This window comes from Anthonomus grandis, chromosome 9 (genome assembly GCF_022605725.1).
Source record: "Anthonomus grandis grandis chromosome 9, icAntGran1.3, whole genome shotgun sequence".
NCBI classification, from domain to species: domain Eukaryota; kingdom Metazoa; phylum Arthropoda; class Insecta; order Coleoptera; family Curculionidae; genus Anthonomus; species Anthonomus grandis.
Window position 1 is genome coordinate 14,245,839 of NC_065554.1, and position 19,529 is coordinate 14,265,367.

At 31.8% G+C, this 19,529-nt stretch overlaps 2 protein-coding genes across 11 annotated transcripts in view; one reads left to right on the forward strand and one right to left on the reverse strand.

Annotated features, from left to right (window-relative positions):
* LOC126740093 (tyrosine-protein kinase transmembrane receptor Ror) overlaps positions 1-19,529 on the reverse strand; it is a 182,379-nt gene that overhangs the window by 26,814 nt on the left and 136,036 nt on the right. For all 3 annotated transcript variants that reach the window (XM_050445975.1, XM_050445974.1, XM_050445976.1), the window contains exons 2-8: positions 7,794-7,880; positions 7,557-7,735; positions 2,160-2,301; positions 2,054-2,102; positions 1,788-1,997; positions 1,616-1,732; positions 1,282-1,553 (exon numbers count right to left, since the gene is read on the reverse strand). In XM_050445975.1, coding sequence (XP_050301932.1) covers positions 1,282-1,553; positions 1,616-1,732; positions 1,788-1,997; positions 2,054-2,102; positions 2,160-2,301; positions 7,557-7,735; positions 7,794-7,880 — 1,056 coding nt within the window. The remainder of the gene's footprint in view (positions 1-1,281; positions 1,554-1,615; positions 1,733-1,787; positions 1,998-2,053; positions 2,103-2,159; positions 2,302-7,556; positions 7,736-7,793; positions 7,881-19,529) is intronic.
* Positions 16,166-19,529, forward strand: part of LOC126740094 (homeobox protein 4) — a 61,186-nt gene continuing 57,822 nt past the window's right edge. For all 8 annotated transcript variants that reach the window (XM_050445978.1, XM_050445983.1, XM_050445984.1 and 5 more), the window contains exon 1: positions 16,166-16,359. The gene's annotated coding sequence lies outside the window, so the exon portion shown is untranslated. The remainder of the gene's footprint in view (positions 16,360-19,529) is intronic.

A 19,529-nucleotide genomic window follows, 5' to 3' on the forward strand; every position in this document is an offset into this window, starting at 1 on the left:
ATCAGGGGATAAAACGTTTAAAATTGGTATCAGATATATGCCCCAGGGTTTGATTCCATGTCAAAGAAACCCTCTATTTATTATTATTGTTTTTTTATTTAATATTTGTTAATCTTATTTATTTACATTCTGTTGTTGACCTACAACAGAAATAGTCAACATATTACTTTTGTTGTGTATAAACAAAGAGAGTTTTATTCTAAATTCTAAGGTTTTTATGCTCCTTGACATAAACTAAAAAAGAATAATAAAAATTATTTCTACAGAGAAATGATCTATTTTTTTTCCTCTTTTTTAATCAATTGAGGTACTCTAGTACTTAATTAACAGCTATAGGAGAGTTCTTCCCGTACCATCATAATTCCACTAGGATTTTTTTTTACATTTTGACGAGCCAAACTTGGTTCAGACTTACAGTACCGTATTTCTTAAATAACGTCAAATATATCTTATAAGCCTCGATTTTTAATAGAAATCTTTTTCGAATCTTTGGAATCCGATCAGGTGGTAAATCAGGAATATTCAAAGACCGAAAAATTGATTTCAATGTTTTCTGTTTTCTGAAACATGTTGACATATTTATCTTATTTTTCTTGCTTTAACAATACACAAACATTATATATTTTTAAACAATATTTCTTATATATCCAGTATAAAAAATAAAAATAAAGTAATTGTAAGTTAACCTAAATAAGTAACCTTAATATTTTGAAATAAATCCTTTAGACTATATATTGGTATTGATATGGTTCCAATCGCATTCATTTCCATGTTTGGTCCACTATATTTTAGTTAGTTCGTCCAAATTTGTAATTTATTTGTCACTTGGGCCTTTTTTAATGGGGTTGCGGTTAAGGCTAAAAGATGGTCTTTCCAATCACTGCGAAATTTTCGTCAGCATGTAGTATCATGTCATTTTCTATGATGTTTTTATATTTTTTCTCAGAGTACCATAAATTATTGTTATGGGTCATTATCAAGAAACAGTAAAAAAAACTTTATATTTCCCCCACAAAAGTTTCCAATACTTGTTTTTCACTTAGGACCTTTTCCTCTTAACCGCCTTACAAATAATCTAATAACAATTACTGCAAGATTTATTACCAGGTCATCTCATTTCCGTCTTTGATCAACTCCCTTGGAAAGTTTAATGTGATTTGACCCTTTCCTCTATAAAAACAAGACGCTAAACAAAGGGTTTTTATTAAAAAATTATTATAATTTTGAAAACTATTATTGGAACTAACAAAAAAATATCTATAAACAACAATAAGTTATTACCTATTACTGGATGCCTTTTCGCTATAGAGTACTCCTTACTACAAAGCTCAGTTTCCAACAATATACACTCGTCCCGACATACCCTCCTAAGGCTATTCGTCAGTCTTTTTCTAATATTCTTAAATTTCTTTTTATTTTCGTTATTTACTAATTTAAAATCGTCGATATGGGACTGTTGAAACTGGTTTACAACCCGGTGATCCAGACATAACGGAAATGCCGAGAAACACATGCTGGGCTGCGCGAATTTGCTGCAACTCGACGAGATGTCGCTGCGAAGCAAAAAGTATATATTTCGTTATGTAGGTCAGAACCATTATAAGGAAATACTTACTTTGATCTGGATATAACAGCAAAAGCGTTGAATAATTTGGTTTCAATATCGTCTTGGGAGTAAGGTGGTTGCACAAATACATATTTATTGGAAAGAAAGTTCTTGCAGACTTGCCCACTAAAAACGTTTAAGATATACGAAGAGAAACTTTAATTTGTATTTATTCGCTTACCTATACAGCTGGCAGAAGGGCTCAGATCCGTTATAAACCACAATGGGTTCACTACTATCTGCAGTGTCCGTAAGTTTTCCGGAACTATCCAAATCAAAACTTATAGGGGCACTAAAAGTCTTTGCTTTATGGGCAACTGTGGATTCAAAAAGTTGATGTTCTCCATTCTTGGATATGGAATTTGGTACAAATGTCGTCATATCACCAGTACTAAAATGTTGACTTTTATAATGTAAATATTAAAAAGATTATAATAAAGTATTTACCTTTCTTGATCTAGGTTTCCGAAATTAAGAGAGTTTACTGCAGTGCTTCCTAAAACATAATTCGAATTAATTTAATCTTTATGTCAAAAATTATCCGAATTCTTACCCCACTTTTGCGGTTCTGGTGTAAGGAATAGTGTTGCTTGTGATCTGATTTTATCCACCCCGTTACTGACAACACATTCTATAAAACTTGCAATATCTACATTTTTAATTTTTAATATTGACCTCCAATTATTGTCTTTTTCCTAAAAATAAAAAAAAAGTTAAACATGTTTAAATATTGTACCTCGTCTTCCCGCAAAAAAAAAACTTCTCGAAAAAATCTTCTGACTCAGTCTATTCTTTCTTGGGTATTCCCCATTGGGTAAGAAAGAATAGATTTTGATAAGGCGCAGTTTTTGGAAACGTTGAAAAAACTGGAAGTACCTTGTAGTGTACAATGCAAAGTGATCCGCTTAGAAAAAAACAGCTACCTCCAGTAAAGATAATCTTCTCGGATACATGGTTTTCTCAAAATTTTCTAAAGAATAAACTAAGGCATACCATTGTAAAAATAAAATCCGATTTAACTCACATGTATATACAAGAACTTAAAAATTGTATAAAAAAGTATTGGATGAACTTAGTACTAGAAAGCATGGACAGCAGGACTTAATAATTAACTACTTAAATGGGATGGCAACTATTTAAAAAATCTACAAGCGGCCCTAGAATCTACAAGGTCAAACATAGATCTGACTCTGTATTATCAGAATGTCAGAGGTTTAAACACTAAGAAATTTGAGATCGTATGCTTGACGAAGACCTGTCTGTCATCTGGAGTTTTTAGTTCAGAAATGTTCAATGACAAATATGTGGTTTATCGCCATGACAAGCAGTGTTCCAGTGAAGGTGACGTGTTAATTGGGATAACATCTGACATCAAGACCTCAGTATTTGAGCTTGTTGACTTTAATATAGTGTGATGTCAGAAATGAGTTTAGTAGGGTGTAGAGTTTTTTCATATAATTTGATAGTTTTAGGCGATTTTAATGTTCCAATGTTTAATGAGGTTGAATGTTGTTCAAACGAGCCTCAAAAAGATCCTAAATATACATGATTTTATGGATATTTTTTCCTTAAATCGGCTTAATAAGGTGCCTAATATCAATACTTCCCGTAACTCGACAGTCTGTCCAGTTTGTGCTGCTCAATCGTTCTCATGTATCATAGATGTCTATGATACATGAGGACATTCATCATCCTGCCTTAAAAATAATTTTAACTTACCATGCTCGAAACGAGAAAAATTCGAATCACTTATAGATAGGTCTTTACCCGAGTTTAAAAATAGCAGTAATAGGTTTTCTTGCTGGTATAATAGGGAAATAATTGGCAAAAAAATATGGCCTCATTAGAAGAGAATAGGCTACCATAACTATTTAAATAGGTTTAAGGAAGTAAGGAAAGGCGCAGATAAGGTAATTAGGCTTGCTTACTATGAATATATATCTAGTATAGAAAATAAAGTTTTGTTTGATATCAAGTTTTTCTGAGGGTTTCTCCATCAACGTAAAAATACTAGTACTAATACCAGCCTGCATATCATATGGTAACAGGTCTGTAAATACACTACTGGAAGTTGTGACAGCATTTGCGGAATATTTTGGAAGTTCGACAAAAGTAGAGAGGCTTTTAAAAATTAGTTTTATTTGAATATGCCGAGAGTAATACAGTTCAATACATAATGAGAATCAACAATATTTTTAAAGATTTTATTTCGGTAAAGTAATAATCTGTGTAAAGAAAACCATAGATTTTATTTAAATAAACAAAATGCTCTAGGGACAGAATTCGAGAAACTACTTTTTTTTACTGAATATTTAAACATAATACTTATTTCTTAACTAATAAAATTAATAGTGAGCATCCCTTATTGGCAATAACCTCGCGAAATCGGTTTGGCATAGATTCCAAAAGTTTAATAATGGTTTCTTCTCCAAAAAATTTTAGGATTCTTGCAAAACTTTTATTAGATCATTTTTATTGCTGATCTGATGTTGTCTTAGACGCAGGCTTAGTACATAACCCAAATCTTTCGTGATAAAAACCATTCTTGAATTACCTTTGATTCATGTTTAGGGTAGTTATCCTGCTGATATATCCAGGTCAATGGTAAATTATCCTCAGCAAATAGTAGCATTATGTTTTTTAAAATATCTACACAAATCGATTCATAATACCCTCAATAACATGAAATGGTCCTATACCGTACCCAGAAAAGCAACCCCATATCATGCAGGATCCACCACCATGCTTTACCTTAGGCTTTGTATACTTTGGATCAAATCTTTTGCTTTCTGGGCAATGTACCCACGATATTCCATCGAACCCACATAAATTAAATTTTTTTTCATCGGTAAAAAACACTTTTTTCCAGACGTTGGTTGTCTAATGCAAATATTTTTTCGCAAAGTTGAGTTGATTTTTTAGCGGCTCTTCTACTAAATAATTGTGCTTCACCTAGATGTCTCTTGTGTGCTCTTAGAATTAACATTCACACCAGGCAATTCACTTAAAATTTTTTATCAGTTTTTTTTATGATCATTTTAATTTTTTGGATTGTTTTTCTCGGGCGGTCACTTTTTTTAATGCTATTTTGTGTTTTTTAGAAATTGTGTTATCTATGCAAACTAAGTATTTTGCTTATGTCCACTTGTCGTATACCACTCTTGCATACTAAAGGTTTTTACAATATAAAGAATTTTTAATTCAGACGGAAAGCAATAGTATAAGTATCACTCTCTAATATTTAGTAAGGCACAAGCCATTAGGGTTACTAAAACGCTAAAACCAAACATGTCTAGTCTAGATGGAATACCCAGTTTTTTTATCAAGGACACTATCTCCATCCTGGTTATACCTTTGGCTAAAATATTTAATATTTTATTGAGCACATGAATTTATCCTGAATACTGGAAACTAGCTAAATCTGTCATGTTTTTAAAAAGAGGATTAAGGAAATTATAGGACAGTCTCTTTGTTATGTGGGTTTTCAAAAATTTTTGAGATGCTTCTGTATAACTATTTGATCACAAGTATTCAACCTCTGCTTAAGTCAAATCAGCACGACTTTCTGAGAGATCGGTCGACAGCAACTAACCTGGCTTACGCAATTTCATTTCTTATGTTTTAGATAGAAGGGGTCAGGTGGATGTGGTGTTTAACGACCTCCCTAAGGCCTTCGATAAGGTTGACCATGACATGACTAAAAAAACTCAAGACTTTTGGCATATATAAACAATTTTCTCGTTTCTTTAAGATCTTATTTCGTCGGTAGTAGACAGTTTGTTCAGTATAATGAATATAAATCCGCGCAATTTGTAATATCAGGCGAGCCACAGGGCAGCAATCTTGGCCTCCTGATATTCTTGGTCTTGATAAATGACATCGCCAATTTTATAGTTGTCCATTTTTAATCATTTGCAGACGATTTAAAATTGTACTTAACCGTGAAGATTTACAAGGATTATGAGAAACTGCAATGTAGCTTCGACGATGTTTAGGAATGGTGTATTTAGAATAGGCTGTTGTTGAATGTCGACAAGTTTTCGGTGATGTCTGTTAGTAGAAGGAGTAAAATATGATTATCATGTTGGTGATTCCATTCTGGTTAGAACGCACAATGCTCGAGATTTGGGAGTATTAATTGGTGATCAACTTTCATTCGCTGAGCACATCGAGATGGTACTCTCTAGTGCAAGGCAGATACTAGGTTATTAACGCCCTTACAGCTTGGTTTAACTCTTTGGTTAGGGGAAACCGGGGTTTAACCCCGTTTTTTGGTCACCTATATATCAAAGATATGTAAATGAATTGGAGAATGTGTAGAGGAAATTTTTGAAGTACCTGTCATGTAAATAGAACCTAGTTTATCCTCTCCGAGAGTCTTTGTTGAGCAAAATTAGTTTTAATGTCTCAATAATTTCTACTACGCAGGGAAATTTTCTCTACCTATCACAAGCTCATACTAACTTGATTAAAGCGTCACCAGTGTATGCAGTCTGCTCAGCATTCAATAAAGTTGCAAACTAAATTGATCCTAGTTGGCCTTACTAGAGATTCATTCATACAGTTAAAGATTTGTTATAAATATGTATACTGTTTCTTTGTCATTATGTACTATACAATATAGTTATGAACTTATATAATTATACTGTCACAGTACTTTAGATTAATTATTATTCTTGATTAGTTTATGTATTGTCGTACCAGCCCTGTTAATTGTTTATTGTTGGGCTATTTTCTAAATAAATAAACAAATACACCAAGGAGGTCCAGTATCAGCGAAGCAAGGTGCTAAGGGATTTAGGACGAAGGAACCTTACTACACAAACTGACAGTTATGACTCTTACTTCATTTTATAGGGTAAGGTTCCTAATTAATGTGGCTGTCAAGGCAACGCATCTATAGCAGCATAAACGGAATTGGAAACTGTTTAGGATAATAAAGAGATTCATAGTGATCTGATGGACCCCCAATAACGCGTAGGACCCAAGAATCATAATCCATAATGAGTATCAGAATGCCAATTTCAAAATGAAGAAATTGCAACTGTTTAATTCTTTAAATCGGATGTCTTTTGAGGACTTGGATAGGTCGAACTACAATATCGACCACGGGTTACTAACTGAAGGCCATCGTAAAACACTGAATTCTTACTTATACATTTAGAGACGTTGAATGACAGAATTTTACAATAACTTAAATGTATTTTACTATAGAACATCTCCAGGTCCTAAAGATAATACTGATAATAGATAAATATTTAACTTAATAGTTTCTAACGCAAATGCACATCACCATATCTACTAGTAGCTGAAACCTTCGGTGTAAATAAAGGTATTATGAAAATTAAAGTTGTGTAATGTCAAGTTCAGAGTCCTGGAGAATTCCAAATTCAGAAATATAGAAGAAATTATACAAAGACCGCAACATAATATAATAATGCCTCGTTCTTGGAAGAAGGTTAACATTTTATTTTCTAAAGAAAAGAATTCCTTCTAAGAAAGTATCTTAATTATTAATCATTCACTGCACTTCTAAAATGAACTTCTTTAATAAATGAAAAAACGAATATAATAAGCAGATAAAAGACCAAGAATAACAACGTACTTAGAGAAGATTGGTGATATTTATGCAGATCAAATCAGATGGTAATTTTCTAATTTTTGTAATGCTGCAAGTACAGAGAATAAATCTCATGTAAAGACATTTAAAACATTGCTATATCTATAACATACGAGTATATGTGTACAGTACCACCATACAGGTAGTAATTCAGAGTACGAGGGAGCTGATATGACCAAGTTTAATAATGACCAAGAATATCAATTAAGAATCTCTTGAAACTCCTCTGTTGATTTGAAATAAGCAAGTATACAAAATAACAGTTCCAGGGCTAAACTTTGGAATTAAATCCAGACAAGTTATTAAAATTCACTTTTAAATACAATTTACCTTTATATTTCTAACTTTAATCCCGTTATCTTTCCTGCTGACCGGTACTTCATTTATTTTCCAAATGAAATTGACTTTAGTATTATTCAAATCGGCATTATGCGCATGACACACAAACTGTGCAGTTTTTCCGTGGTCTTTCGTCACATTGACAAGTGGAGCCAGAAATGTTAGAGTCCCTAAAAATATACAAAAGTAATTCCAATAACAGTTATATAAACATTTTAATTAACTTACCATTCGATGTGGCGTTTGAATTTGAATATTCGTCTTCATAGTCTTCTTCATCCTCGTAATCTTCGTAATCTGTCACAGCGGAATTAACTGTAATAAAGAAAGAAGAAATAAATTCAAATGTAGATGAAATCATAAAGGCAGACGAATATAATTTAAGGGTTTGAGTTAATGAGAAACCAGTAGGGTTTTTTTGTTACATGTCAATTACAGATCGAACTTAAATATTGCGTAACAACTAATTAAAACATCCTGTATACTATGAAAATATTGACGCTTACGCGAGCAAAAGCATAAATATTAAACCTATATATGCGTTTTAATCCTCTAAATATACCTGGATAGCACGGCCGTTTCCCTCGTATTTTCTACTAAAAAAACACTCGAACTGCTTCATAAATGTCGCTTACCATGTAAATATTAGTACGAACACCATTTTGCCACATATATATGAGAAATTTATAGACTTATGAAAAGTGAACTGCACCTGAGGCTTTTTCAAATAAAATTTAAAACTCTTAAAATGGTAAAATAATTAGCGAAACGTGCAGGGCTTTAATTTAATTTAAAAATATTGTTTTTTACATAGTACTAAATATTAAACGCTATACTGGGATTTTCGGAACAATAATTATAATAATTCCTAACACACGACAAAAATACAAAAAAACTAAATGTTTTAATGCTTGGGGCTAAAGAGAATCGACGAGTAGACGCAGAACCTGACTAGGTACCGCGCCGTATAGATCGCACAAAGATCAGCCATTCGACAAACGGTTACTTAAAATCACCATTAACTATAAAATTCAGAAGATCCATGGCAGAATATTATAATAATATATATAAGTATATAATAAATAATATATTAAAAAAAAAAACTTAGAAAAATAAAAGAAGACAAATGATAATATTCGGTTAATAATAAAAAAATTATACTTAAAACAATAATTTTACCAGACGAGCCCGAAAGAATTATATACAGTAATCTATTGTGCAGCTATATCACAGATGACATTTTATGGTGTAAAGGTATAGAAAAATAAGGCAAGAGAAGAGAAAGATTAAAATTCCGCCAAACGCCAAACACCAAATAGGGAGACATGACTAGAAAAAAAAATAGGAAAAAAATTAGATCTTCAATGAGATTGGAGAGATTAGATGCCACTTATTTCAATGAGATGAGACCCATAACAACAGGAGTTACAAATGCTATTAAAAATATATTTAACTTTAAAGCATTAAGACTTGGAATATACAAGTCTTGGTGGAAGAAACTATGGTGCCCAGATGGCAAATTAGCAATGTATCTAATAACCTTCAATTAATGTTTCATTTTCTGCACAGAGATCAAGCAACACCCACTCAAAGACAGGTTTGTAGAGGTGTTATTGGATCAAGTCAATAAACAACATCGCACAATTACTTGCTTAACAATGATTGCCTTATGTATTACGTATGTAGAGGACATACAGCCAAGAGACAACATAGAGTACTACGAAAAAAAGCATATGTTAAGCAGATACCATAGCCAAACTTCAGAGCAGTAATATCGAAGTCCTTAAAAATAACTCTAATCTCCTTTCCTTGGATAAGCTAAAACTAATAGCAGCATCAAAGCTTAGACTGAGGCTAAACTTAATTTTTGATGAGTTGTCGATAGACCTTAGCATAATTTTGGAATGAACATTTAAAAATGCTGAGGTGTTTATGAGCCCTTTCCAAATGCAAAATGGAAACATCACTGAGTGAATTTAAAATGAAGATCTATTAATATGTAGGTCTATTAAATACTTGGGTGTAAAATAATCCCAAAGAATCTACTATCAAGAAATGAAGAGAATTAATTGTTGAAGTTAATTGAGAGTGAATTATTAATGAAAACGTGGAAAAACTGAAAGAAATGGTTATTAACGATCGTCGAATCACAATCAGAGAAGTCGCTGAAATTTTTTCGAATTAATTTTTTTGTGAATGTTTTGGATATGAAACGCTTGACAGGAAATTGTTGTATTTTAAACAAAGATATCGGTGAATAGAAGATGATCAGGAGTCAACAACGATGCACAATTTCTGAGACGTGTTATAACAAGTGACGAAACATGGGTTTATAGATATGACGTCGAAACTAAGGCTCAATCGTCCTAGTGGAGACATTCTGGATCCCAGACTGAAAAAGGATTGACAAGTGCGGTCGAACGTGAAGGTTATGCTCACCATGTTCTTCGATTTTAATGGCATCATGCTATTCTGCCCACGAGGTCCAACAATTGATAAGGAGAACGACGTACAAGTTCAATGCCGTTTATGTGAAGCAATACGAAAAAACGCCCGGATTTATGACAAAACAATTCATTCACGATAATGCGTCTGCTCACACTTCATTGCTTGTTCGAAAATTTTTGGCCAAAAACATTACTGCAACGATGCTCCAGCCTCCATATTTGCCAGACATACTCGTATGGCAGATGTGTAGATAGTAGAAGTGTAGATGACATTAAAAGCATATTGTTTAAAGAGCTTACGCCTATCTCAAAGATCGAGTTAGAGAAGTGTTTCGAGGATTGGAACAAGCGCTGGCGGAAGTGCATTATATCTACTTAATAGCGATTATTTTGAAGACGAGAACATTACTGTAGACGAATAAATATTTTTTTCAAAAAACGAAAATTCCCGTTACTTTCTGAACACACCTCGTATAAATTACACAAGAATATTAGGATATTGCTGGCAAAACATACGGGCTACTCTAGAAGTAAAGAATGGCAAAGGAGAAGTCTAACGTTATTCATAAGATGTCGTTTATATTGAGTAATAAGTCAATTAATTCATAAAAACATACTTGTAATAAATTCGATGCATGCCTCCAAAATTTAAGATGTGTATTTATAGCAATTCCTAGATTTCTGTGGTTATCAGTAGAAGCTAGAGAAGAACCATTTATACGATTATTCATGTTCCTATTGGAAGGTATTAAGTTGGTTAATAAAAAAGCTTTCCAGGGAATAGTTCCAGATCGTGATAATTAATTGTTTTTCACTTTACGCCGTTTCAATTAGCACAATTAAATTTTTTAAGCACATTTGGTTTTCTACTCTTTCAGACCTTACGATGTATGTTTAACACGTACATTCCTTGTTTTTATCCAATAGGTTTTATCTCGGAAAAAATGTATATCGACTGTAAATATGAAAAGAAAATGTTTCGTTGTCAGGAGTTTTTCCTTTCCTCGAGTAAACATTTTTCAAATACGTATTTTCCAGAAGGAGTGGATCAGGACAGTTATGTATTTCACGAGATGAGAATGAATAGTATGGAGTTTTTAAAAACCGCAAGAGAAGGATTGGAACGATTAACTAAAAGTTGTTGAAAAGTTAAGTACATTTTTCATGTACAATTGATGGGCTTGCTTTGAAGGCTTTTGAACTTTATTTGACTATATTAATAGGTATAAGTTATTTTAATAAAAATATCATAACAGATAAAAGTTTGTAAAAATGTCTTATAATCGAAAATTATACAGGGTGTCCCGCGAGATAAGGAACAAAATCTCATTACGTGCTCTTTAGGTAAATTCGAGTCGAAAAAGTAATGTACGATGTTCTATCAACAACACTAGGCCGAGTGCCAAGCTAGTGTCATGTTTGTTTTTACAAATGAAGAATACGCAGACATGCTGCTATTATACGGATATTTTAACGGAAGTGATAGAGCAGTATTGATTGAAAACCGCCGCCGGTATCTAAGTCGAAGAATACCTGATAGACGATAGACGAGTATTTGGAGGAGTTTTTAAACAACTGAGAGCAACAGGATAGTGTTGCACGGTCACCATCGACTAGTGTTCGCAGAATATAACGTCGCAATGGTTTTACCCGAATGACTGCATGGAAAACAATACATAACTTTGGTTTGCACCCATTTCAGCTGCAATCAGTTCAAACTCTGCAGCTCACTGATCTGGGCCCTTATATGCAGTTTTGCAATTAGCTCATTTGCACGTCGTAATTTGGTGAATAACATTGTGTTCACCGATAATGCTATATTCAGCCGAGAGGGTGTCAATAAATTAAGGAATTTTAATCTTTACAGCTTGAAAATCCCCATGCAACAATCGAACAGAATTTCCAACCCCGTTTTTCGGTTAATGTTTGGTGTGGTTTGCTAGGAGATCAGTTAGAAGGCCCTTATGTGTTTGACGGTCGTTTGACATCTGCATTTTATTTTCAGTTCTTACAAGAATAACTTCCTGTGTTATTAGAATATATTGCGATTCAAAGATAACAAATATGGCTACAGCATGACGATGCCCCACAATAGAAACGCTTTTCCTTAACGTTGAATTGGATGCAGGGGCGCAGTTTTCTGGCCTCCTCGCTCGACTATTACTTGTGGGGACACATGAAGAGTTTCGTGTATGCAGAGAAATCACATTCCAGGACCGAACTGCTTGGTAACATTAATATCACTATCGACCTAAGTAATAACCATCGTGTTATTGGAAAACTATCAGCCACATCATTAAAAGGGCTAGACCATGCTTATAATGTGAAGGTAGAAGTTTTTTTTTGTTAAATACAATTATTTTTCGTCATGACTATAAGTTTCGGCACAATAACACTATTAAATTTTAAAAAAAATCATATCTTGGTAAGGAAGCATTTGCGGACCCATGTTCATAGGACATTTTCGACTTAAATTTACTAAAAGAATACGTAGTGAAATTCTGTCCTTTACCTCGCGGGACACCCTGTATTTGTTTATCTGTCGGAATCTAGAATCTATGGAGAATTCGATAAACCCAAAAAGTCCGAATTAAAGATTAATAAATAAAATTCACATATTTTAAATGTTTAAAACAAAATGTTACATCAGAAAAGCACACGTTACTAAAATGATCCATGTTGGGTTGGGTTTTATTTGCTTCCAACAGTTTGCAGTCCAACTTTGACCTTAAAAATGTTAAGTCTGTCCATAAGACTGTTAATGCCTCCATAAATACAGAACCCTATTGCAAAATCTGTAAAATCATCAGGCCGTATGATATAGTCTGTTTCATGTTATTCTCGAGCAGTTGTGGCGATATATACCGGTTTCTATTTGAGTTACAGATTGCAACATTAAACCAAATGATTTTCTACTACTTTTGTCAACTTAAACACAATTTAGTATTAGAGAAATATCAAATAAATTTTCATGTTTTTGGTTTGTTTTGGTCTAAAACCTTTTGTAATAACAGACACACAAGATATAACAAAATGGACTAAGTCTCCGCAGTTTCTTTAATAATACAAAAGATTCCAATGAAGCAACAGGGATATGTAGAATATTGCAATAATTTTGCATTTAGGATAAACTGAAATTGAAAAATCATTTAATGTCTAAGGATACTTTTAAGGATCTAACCGTGTTCTCAAAAAAGTTATTTCTGATATATTCTACCGAAATATATCCTTCAAGTACTTTTAGATTTTATAGTGTATTCTATATATGAATATATAATTTTTATAGTATACTAAATGAAGTTCAAAATGTAAAAGAAATAATGTTTTTTATAGGCACATAGTTTTTTTTTTAATATTTAAATATACAAAAATTAATCTAATTAAATCAATCCAACTTACGAATCGTTTTAAAACTTTGTAAATATTTAATTTTAAAATATTTATAAGAAAGTAGCATCTTATTTTTTTTTATAATTTATTTCCTAAAACAAATATTAAAAAAATATAAACAACTTTTCAATATTCTAAAACAAGATTTTCTAGTGTAAGCTACTAATTTTATATTAATTTCAAATTGTTCTGTTTATTTATTACTTTTCAACAAACTTTTTATTTAAAAATATATATTTTTTTAATTCTTAAATTAAAAAAAAAACTCATTTTAATAAACTGAATTCTAAATTTTGTAATGAGTTTCAGAATATACTAGCAATATAAAACATTGGTGGGATATTCAAGGAATGTCTGTTGTTGGGGATAATCGCAACAAAATCGCTTGTTACATCAAAAAGTGAATTTGGGAGAACGAGAAAATCTTTAAAATCGCCGCTGAGACTAAAATGACACAAACTAAATTTGACTGTCATCAATTCATAAGTCAGAGAAGAGAAGTTTTTCCATTATTACCAAACTAATCACGCATTTTTTAATAACACAAAGATTGTTATAAGAACATACATTCAGAACACTTAGAAATATCCTGTAAATACTATGGAATCCCATTATCATACTATATTCCTTATCCTTATCTTAGTACTCCTAAAATTTCCTTAATCATCCTTTAGAGCACTTTCAGCTATACAGGGTGCCTCCGATTAAATCGATACTATTGAAATCTTTGTTAATATTTAAGATACAGGGTCGGCTTAATCAGAAAACTAGCAGGATTTGTTCTGTTGGTTAAAATTGTGAAAACAGAAAAAAAAATCGTTTTCGAGAAAATGTGAAAAATGTACTTTTGTTTATTTTTACATAAATCAATAGATAATAATTTTCTCAATAAAAAATTTTATTTACACTAATAGCCTGAACCTAAAAATATCAAAGTTATAGCGATGCTAATAATTTTACCAAATTTAGGCAAGTTGGTTTTTGAAACATAACATCAAGTAAACCTACGTGATTTACAAAAAATGAGCAAAAACATCGCCGTCTTATTCACTACATTTCTGAGCACACTTAAGCGCGTTTAAGATGTATTTTCCATCTATTGATCCAATTATTTGCCTAATATGTGTTTGAAGTTCATTAACGGTTCTGTTTTATTATACAGTTCATTCTTTATGAAACCCTAAAAATAAAAGTCGAGAGGGATTAGGTCTGGTGACCTAGGTGGCCAACGGATCGGGCCACGTGTCGCAATCCATTTATCGTTAAACAGTCTATTAAGTAATATTCTTTCATCATTTAGTTGATCTAAGAATATTCAATTTCAGATATTATGAGATCAACATAGCCTTTTCCGGTCAAAGTCCGGTCAAGTCCTATTATTTGGCTTCCTATTTTCTTGGGACAAGATCCAGAAAAGATTTTCTTGGCACCAATAGTGTAAATTTTCACGGTTAAACAGACCTTTGGCAGAAATTTGTATTTCTTTAAGACCTGCCATTTTGTTACAAAGCTCTTGCTAAATCTCGAATTAAGTTTTCTATATGAGCTTCAAAATATACCAAAATAAAAATTTCAACATCCTTACTTACTACAAATTGGTTCCTTCTTTTAGTTTTTTCTAAACGCGTTTTTGTTACTTCTAAATTTTATGTAGAGAATAAGAAAGTATCTTCGGCTTAGCAAGTCGTATACAACGTAACATTCTAACATATTACATTTTCCAATATGCGTAAAAAGCATTTTACTAATTTAGATTTTACACAAACTTTTCTAAGATGTAACTCTCAGTATTTATTTATTTTATTAATTCTCAATGGCTATTCTCATTTTATTATTGAAACAATGATATATTTGTTTTGCTCTCAAAAAGTTCAAAGACAATTTGCCTAAATTTGGTAAAATTATTAATATCGCTATAACTTTGTTATTTTGAGGTTTAGGTTATTAGTGTAAATAAACTTGTTTATTAAGAAAATCAAATTTTTTTATGATTTATGTAAAAATATGTGGATCCCATTTAACAAGAGTAGATTTTTTACATTTTCCCCGACCCTGTTTCTTAAATATAACCAATAGTGCCGACTTAGTCGGAGGCACCCTGTAGATTCATTTATGACATAAAATTATACTTAAAAATTCTTTTATTTAGATATTCTAATTTGTAAATGTTTTAATTTTAAACTCCATAAACTTTTTAAAATGTTTTTTAATTTTTTTTGTTTATTTTGAAAGTCTCCTTTTTCCAAATACAAAATGAAATATGAGTTTTTTTAAATGTTAAATGAAATTTTATAGTTTCAGGTAAAATTTTTTTAATATTCTCAAATAAATATAAAAACTAAATTATATATTAACGAACCTCGATTTATGTGATAAATTATCAGAAGAATATCCCAAAAATACCTACTAAAAGAAAAAAAAATAAAGGAGACGAAAGTTTTGATTAAAAATGGGTTGGAAGTCAAATTTATACTCCAAGATTAACAGATGGTTTATAGGATTGGCAATATGTGCAAATTTTAAAGTAACTTTTTTTTAATAATATTTTGTGATTATTTCTTTAATTTCTTTACTTAAAATATTTTTTTTCTTAAATTAGAAGCATGAAAAGAGCTTTCACTTTCTTTGCATGCGTAAACTGAAACGACCTATACCTGAGAAAATGGTTCAGCATAGTATATCTGAAAATAAATCAGTGTAAATTTAGATTTTCAGATCTGAAAAGATTTCGTATGTTTATATTAACTCGGAAAGTGTTTTCAGTCGAAATTTTTACGCGAAGCCCGTAGCACTTTTCGTTGTACAACTTCGGGCGATTTTGCCTGATTTTCGTGAGAAAAACTGTCTTTTTAAAGGCTCCTAACCTCTTATTTAATTAGCTTGGATGTATTCACGTTAACTAGTTAAAGTTAAACTGTTTTTTGGGGATAATCTAACAGATGTCAGTACAAAAATAGGTAAGTTAAAAAAATCATATGGGTTTTAAAACCTCGTAACTTATGTTGTTGGATTTGTAAATACTAGAACCCGATGAAAAAGTCTACTATTAGAACCATTCAATAAAAAAAAATTAAAACCTCAAACATGGTAATCCGTTACTTTAAGTTAAGGAAATAATTAAGTCATGCTCATACTATTTACACACTTTTCAGCCTAAGAGTCAAATTTATAGTCGTTATAAAAAAAATATGGGTTTCTCACACATTCATTGCGTGTTTATGGATCAATAAAGGCTTTGATATCATTCGCAGATATAAAATTTTATATAAATTACAATAATCCTGTTTCAAAATGCATACTAAAATAAATCTCCTTGATGAACAAAACACCCGATCGACAAAAAAACATTTAGATGAATATCTAAATAAAAAATACAAAGTAACGTAAACCTTGATGTTTCGCAAGTTTATTTAAAAGTAAAAGATGTTTATTCTATTTGCGTTAATCACTGCCAAAAGCTACTGTTTTTACAAAGAGTTTGAAACAATAACACATATCCTACAAATGAACTGAAACCAATCTCCCAACATGCCAATTGGGTTTCGCGGTAACAGTTAACTTGTTAAACAGGAACGTGTAAGCAGGAAATTGAAATGAATAAACTATAGTATTTCTGGAACGAGTTTCTGGTTATGCTCTTATAACTTCACCAGTTTATTGTCGGTGTGCATTTTTATTAGGTAGCTGTATTTTTTTAAGTTAATTTTTAAACATATTTTGTGTGTTATGTATACAGGGTCCTGCAACAGTGCGTCGGTCTTCCATAAAGCCTAAAAAAATAAGGTTAAAAATTTCTAACCTCTTAAAAAAATGTTGGGACCTGATAGCGCATATCTGGAAAATATTTTGAAGTATACAGGGTGCTTCAAAAAAGTAGGGCGATATAAGCAGCATTTTTTTAAAATGTAATGCCATTCTTTTTATTTTATTTTTAAGACCGCCTTAGGCTACCTAGTATATGCGCTAAATATGGCTGCTTTGTCATGCGCAGTTTGACTGCAATAATTTCTTTTATTAAAAAAATCTAAAAATCATTACATCATTTAATTTCATCTTGATACTAGAAATGTTAATTCAATGTCAATATTGGATTTAATTGGGATTCTAGAAGAATGGAGAATTACTTTGACTTAAATTGTTTCCTTCTGTCATATACAGGGTGTTCGTAGTTAGCAATCATATTTTACGAGTTTCAAAGCTCCATTTCTCGCTTTTTTTAAATGGAACACGTTCTTCCAAAATGTGTTTAAATAGTTTGACCAAGCGCACGTTTAGCAGTAGAGTTCTGTAATTGTTAATATGTCATGACCATAGGATTCTTACCAACACTGTACGTAATTTCTTCATCTTCTTACATTTAACCGATTTTCCAATGTGGCTAAATGTAAAAAGGGTGTCAATATTAATCCTTCCCATCAGTTTACATTATAGAACCAGAACTCTCTAATTGTACGAGGATCTTTCAATAAATACTTTAAAAAATCCAAGAGTGCAATAATGCTCGTAGCGTAGAATAAAGAATAATGTTTCTTAGTTGGTAGCACTATTAACTAAAAAGCTGTGGATGCTTCAGCGTGGATACGTTACATAAAAAAGTTAACAAAGTTTGTTTATTTATAACAATGAAGAAATATGTAATAATGTTTATTAGTTGGTAGTACTACTACACAGTAACTTAGACAGCGTTCTAGTAACTTACAGTAACTAGAAAGTTGTCGAAGCTTGAGTTTTATTCGTTACATAAAAAAAGTAAATTTTTCTTTGTTTATAACAATGGAGAAAAGTGAGCCTCGTGCGGTGATTTAACATTTTAATTTCAAAGGTTGTACACCGAAAGTAAATCAAAGCTGAGGTGGATTCAGTTCATAGCACATCAGCTCCAGTATCACAATTGGATAAATAAGTTAAAATGTAGCCGTTCATCCACAAAAGATGAAAATTGTTCAGGACGTAGGAGGGAGTAAGTATTGATAAAATCTTGGATTTGATTTTAATAATTTTTTTCCGTATATGATTTTAAGTGAACGCCAAATTAAAGTGAGCGAAATAATTGAGACCACCATGTGAGGAAATGAATAGTGGAGGTATATAGTACGGTACAATTATTGTGCACGAAAAATTGTCTGCGAAAACAACTTCGGGCAAAATGGGTGCCGCATTTGCTAACAGAGGAGAATAAACACATATGTGTGATCGACTCTAAGGGTATTGTGGCACTCTGACAATCCTGCAAAACTTCTTCAGTAATACATAATGTGGATGAAACACGGATTTACTTCTGCTGCAGAGATAAAGAGACAGTGACAATAGTGAATATTCAAAAGCGAACGGGCTGCGAAGAAGGTGGAAATGGTGAACTGGAAAGGGTCGGCAAGATGATGGCCATAGTCCACCATGGATGCCGCATCATTTTGATCGATTGCTTGGAAAAAGGAAAGATGATAACAGAGGTCTATTATGCCTCGTTATTGCACCAGTTGAGCGAGGAAATCAAAGAAAGACATTCACATTTGAAGAGAAAAAAATGCTCTAGTATTATGACAATGCGCGTGTGCACACCTGTCCAGTTTCGTTAGCCAAATGACAGACTTGAAATTTCAATTGTTGAATCTGCCGTATTCACCAGATTTGGCCTTCAGTAACTTTTTTGAATAGCGATTTCTTCAACGGCGAAAACAAAAAAGTGACGGACGACGATTTATATTCAAATAAGGAAGTTATTCAGTAACAGTAGTAAATAAACAAATAAATGTTTATTTTGCAGGACTTTTAAAATCCTATTTTTTAAAAGTCATAACAAAATTTAAGAAATGGATGGAAAAATATACAGACCTAAGAAAAGATTAGGTTGAAATTTTTTAAAGAATACCGTTTTATAACTTTTTTTAAGGACTTATTGAATGACCCTCGTAGGAGCGAACAATTAAATTTACCCACAAATCAATATTTCTTTAAATGCTTGTTGATTCACGTCTTAGAATCACAATTGCAACAGCACTTACAATTGCACAGTTTATGTAACGCAAGTATCATGTAATATTACTTGTCTATTCGCTAAAAATATTGATCCAGAATTTATCCTTTAACCTGATAATGCCAGACTTACTTGCCAGAATAGTGCAAAATT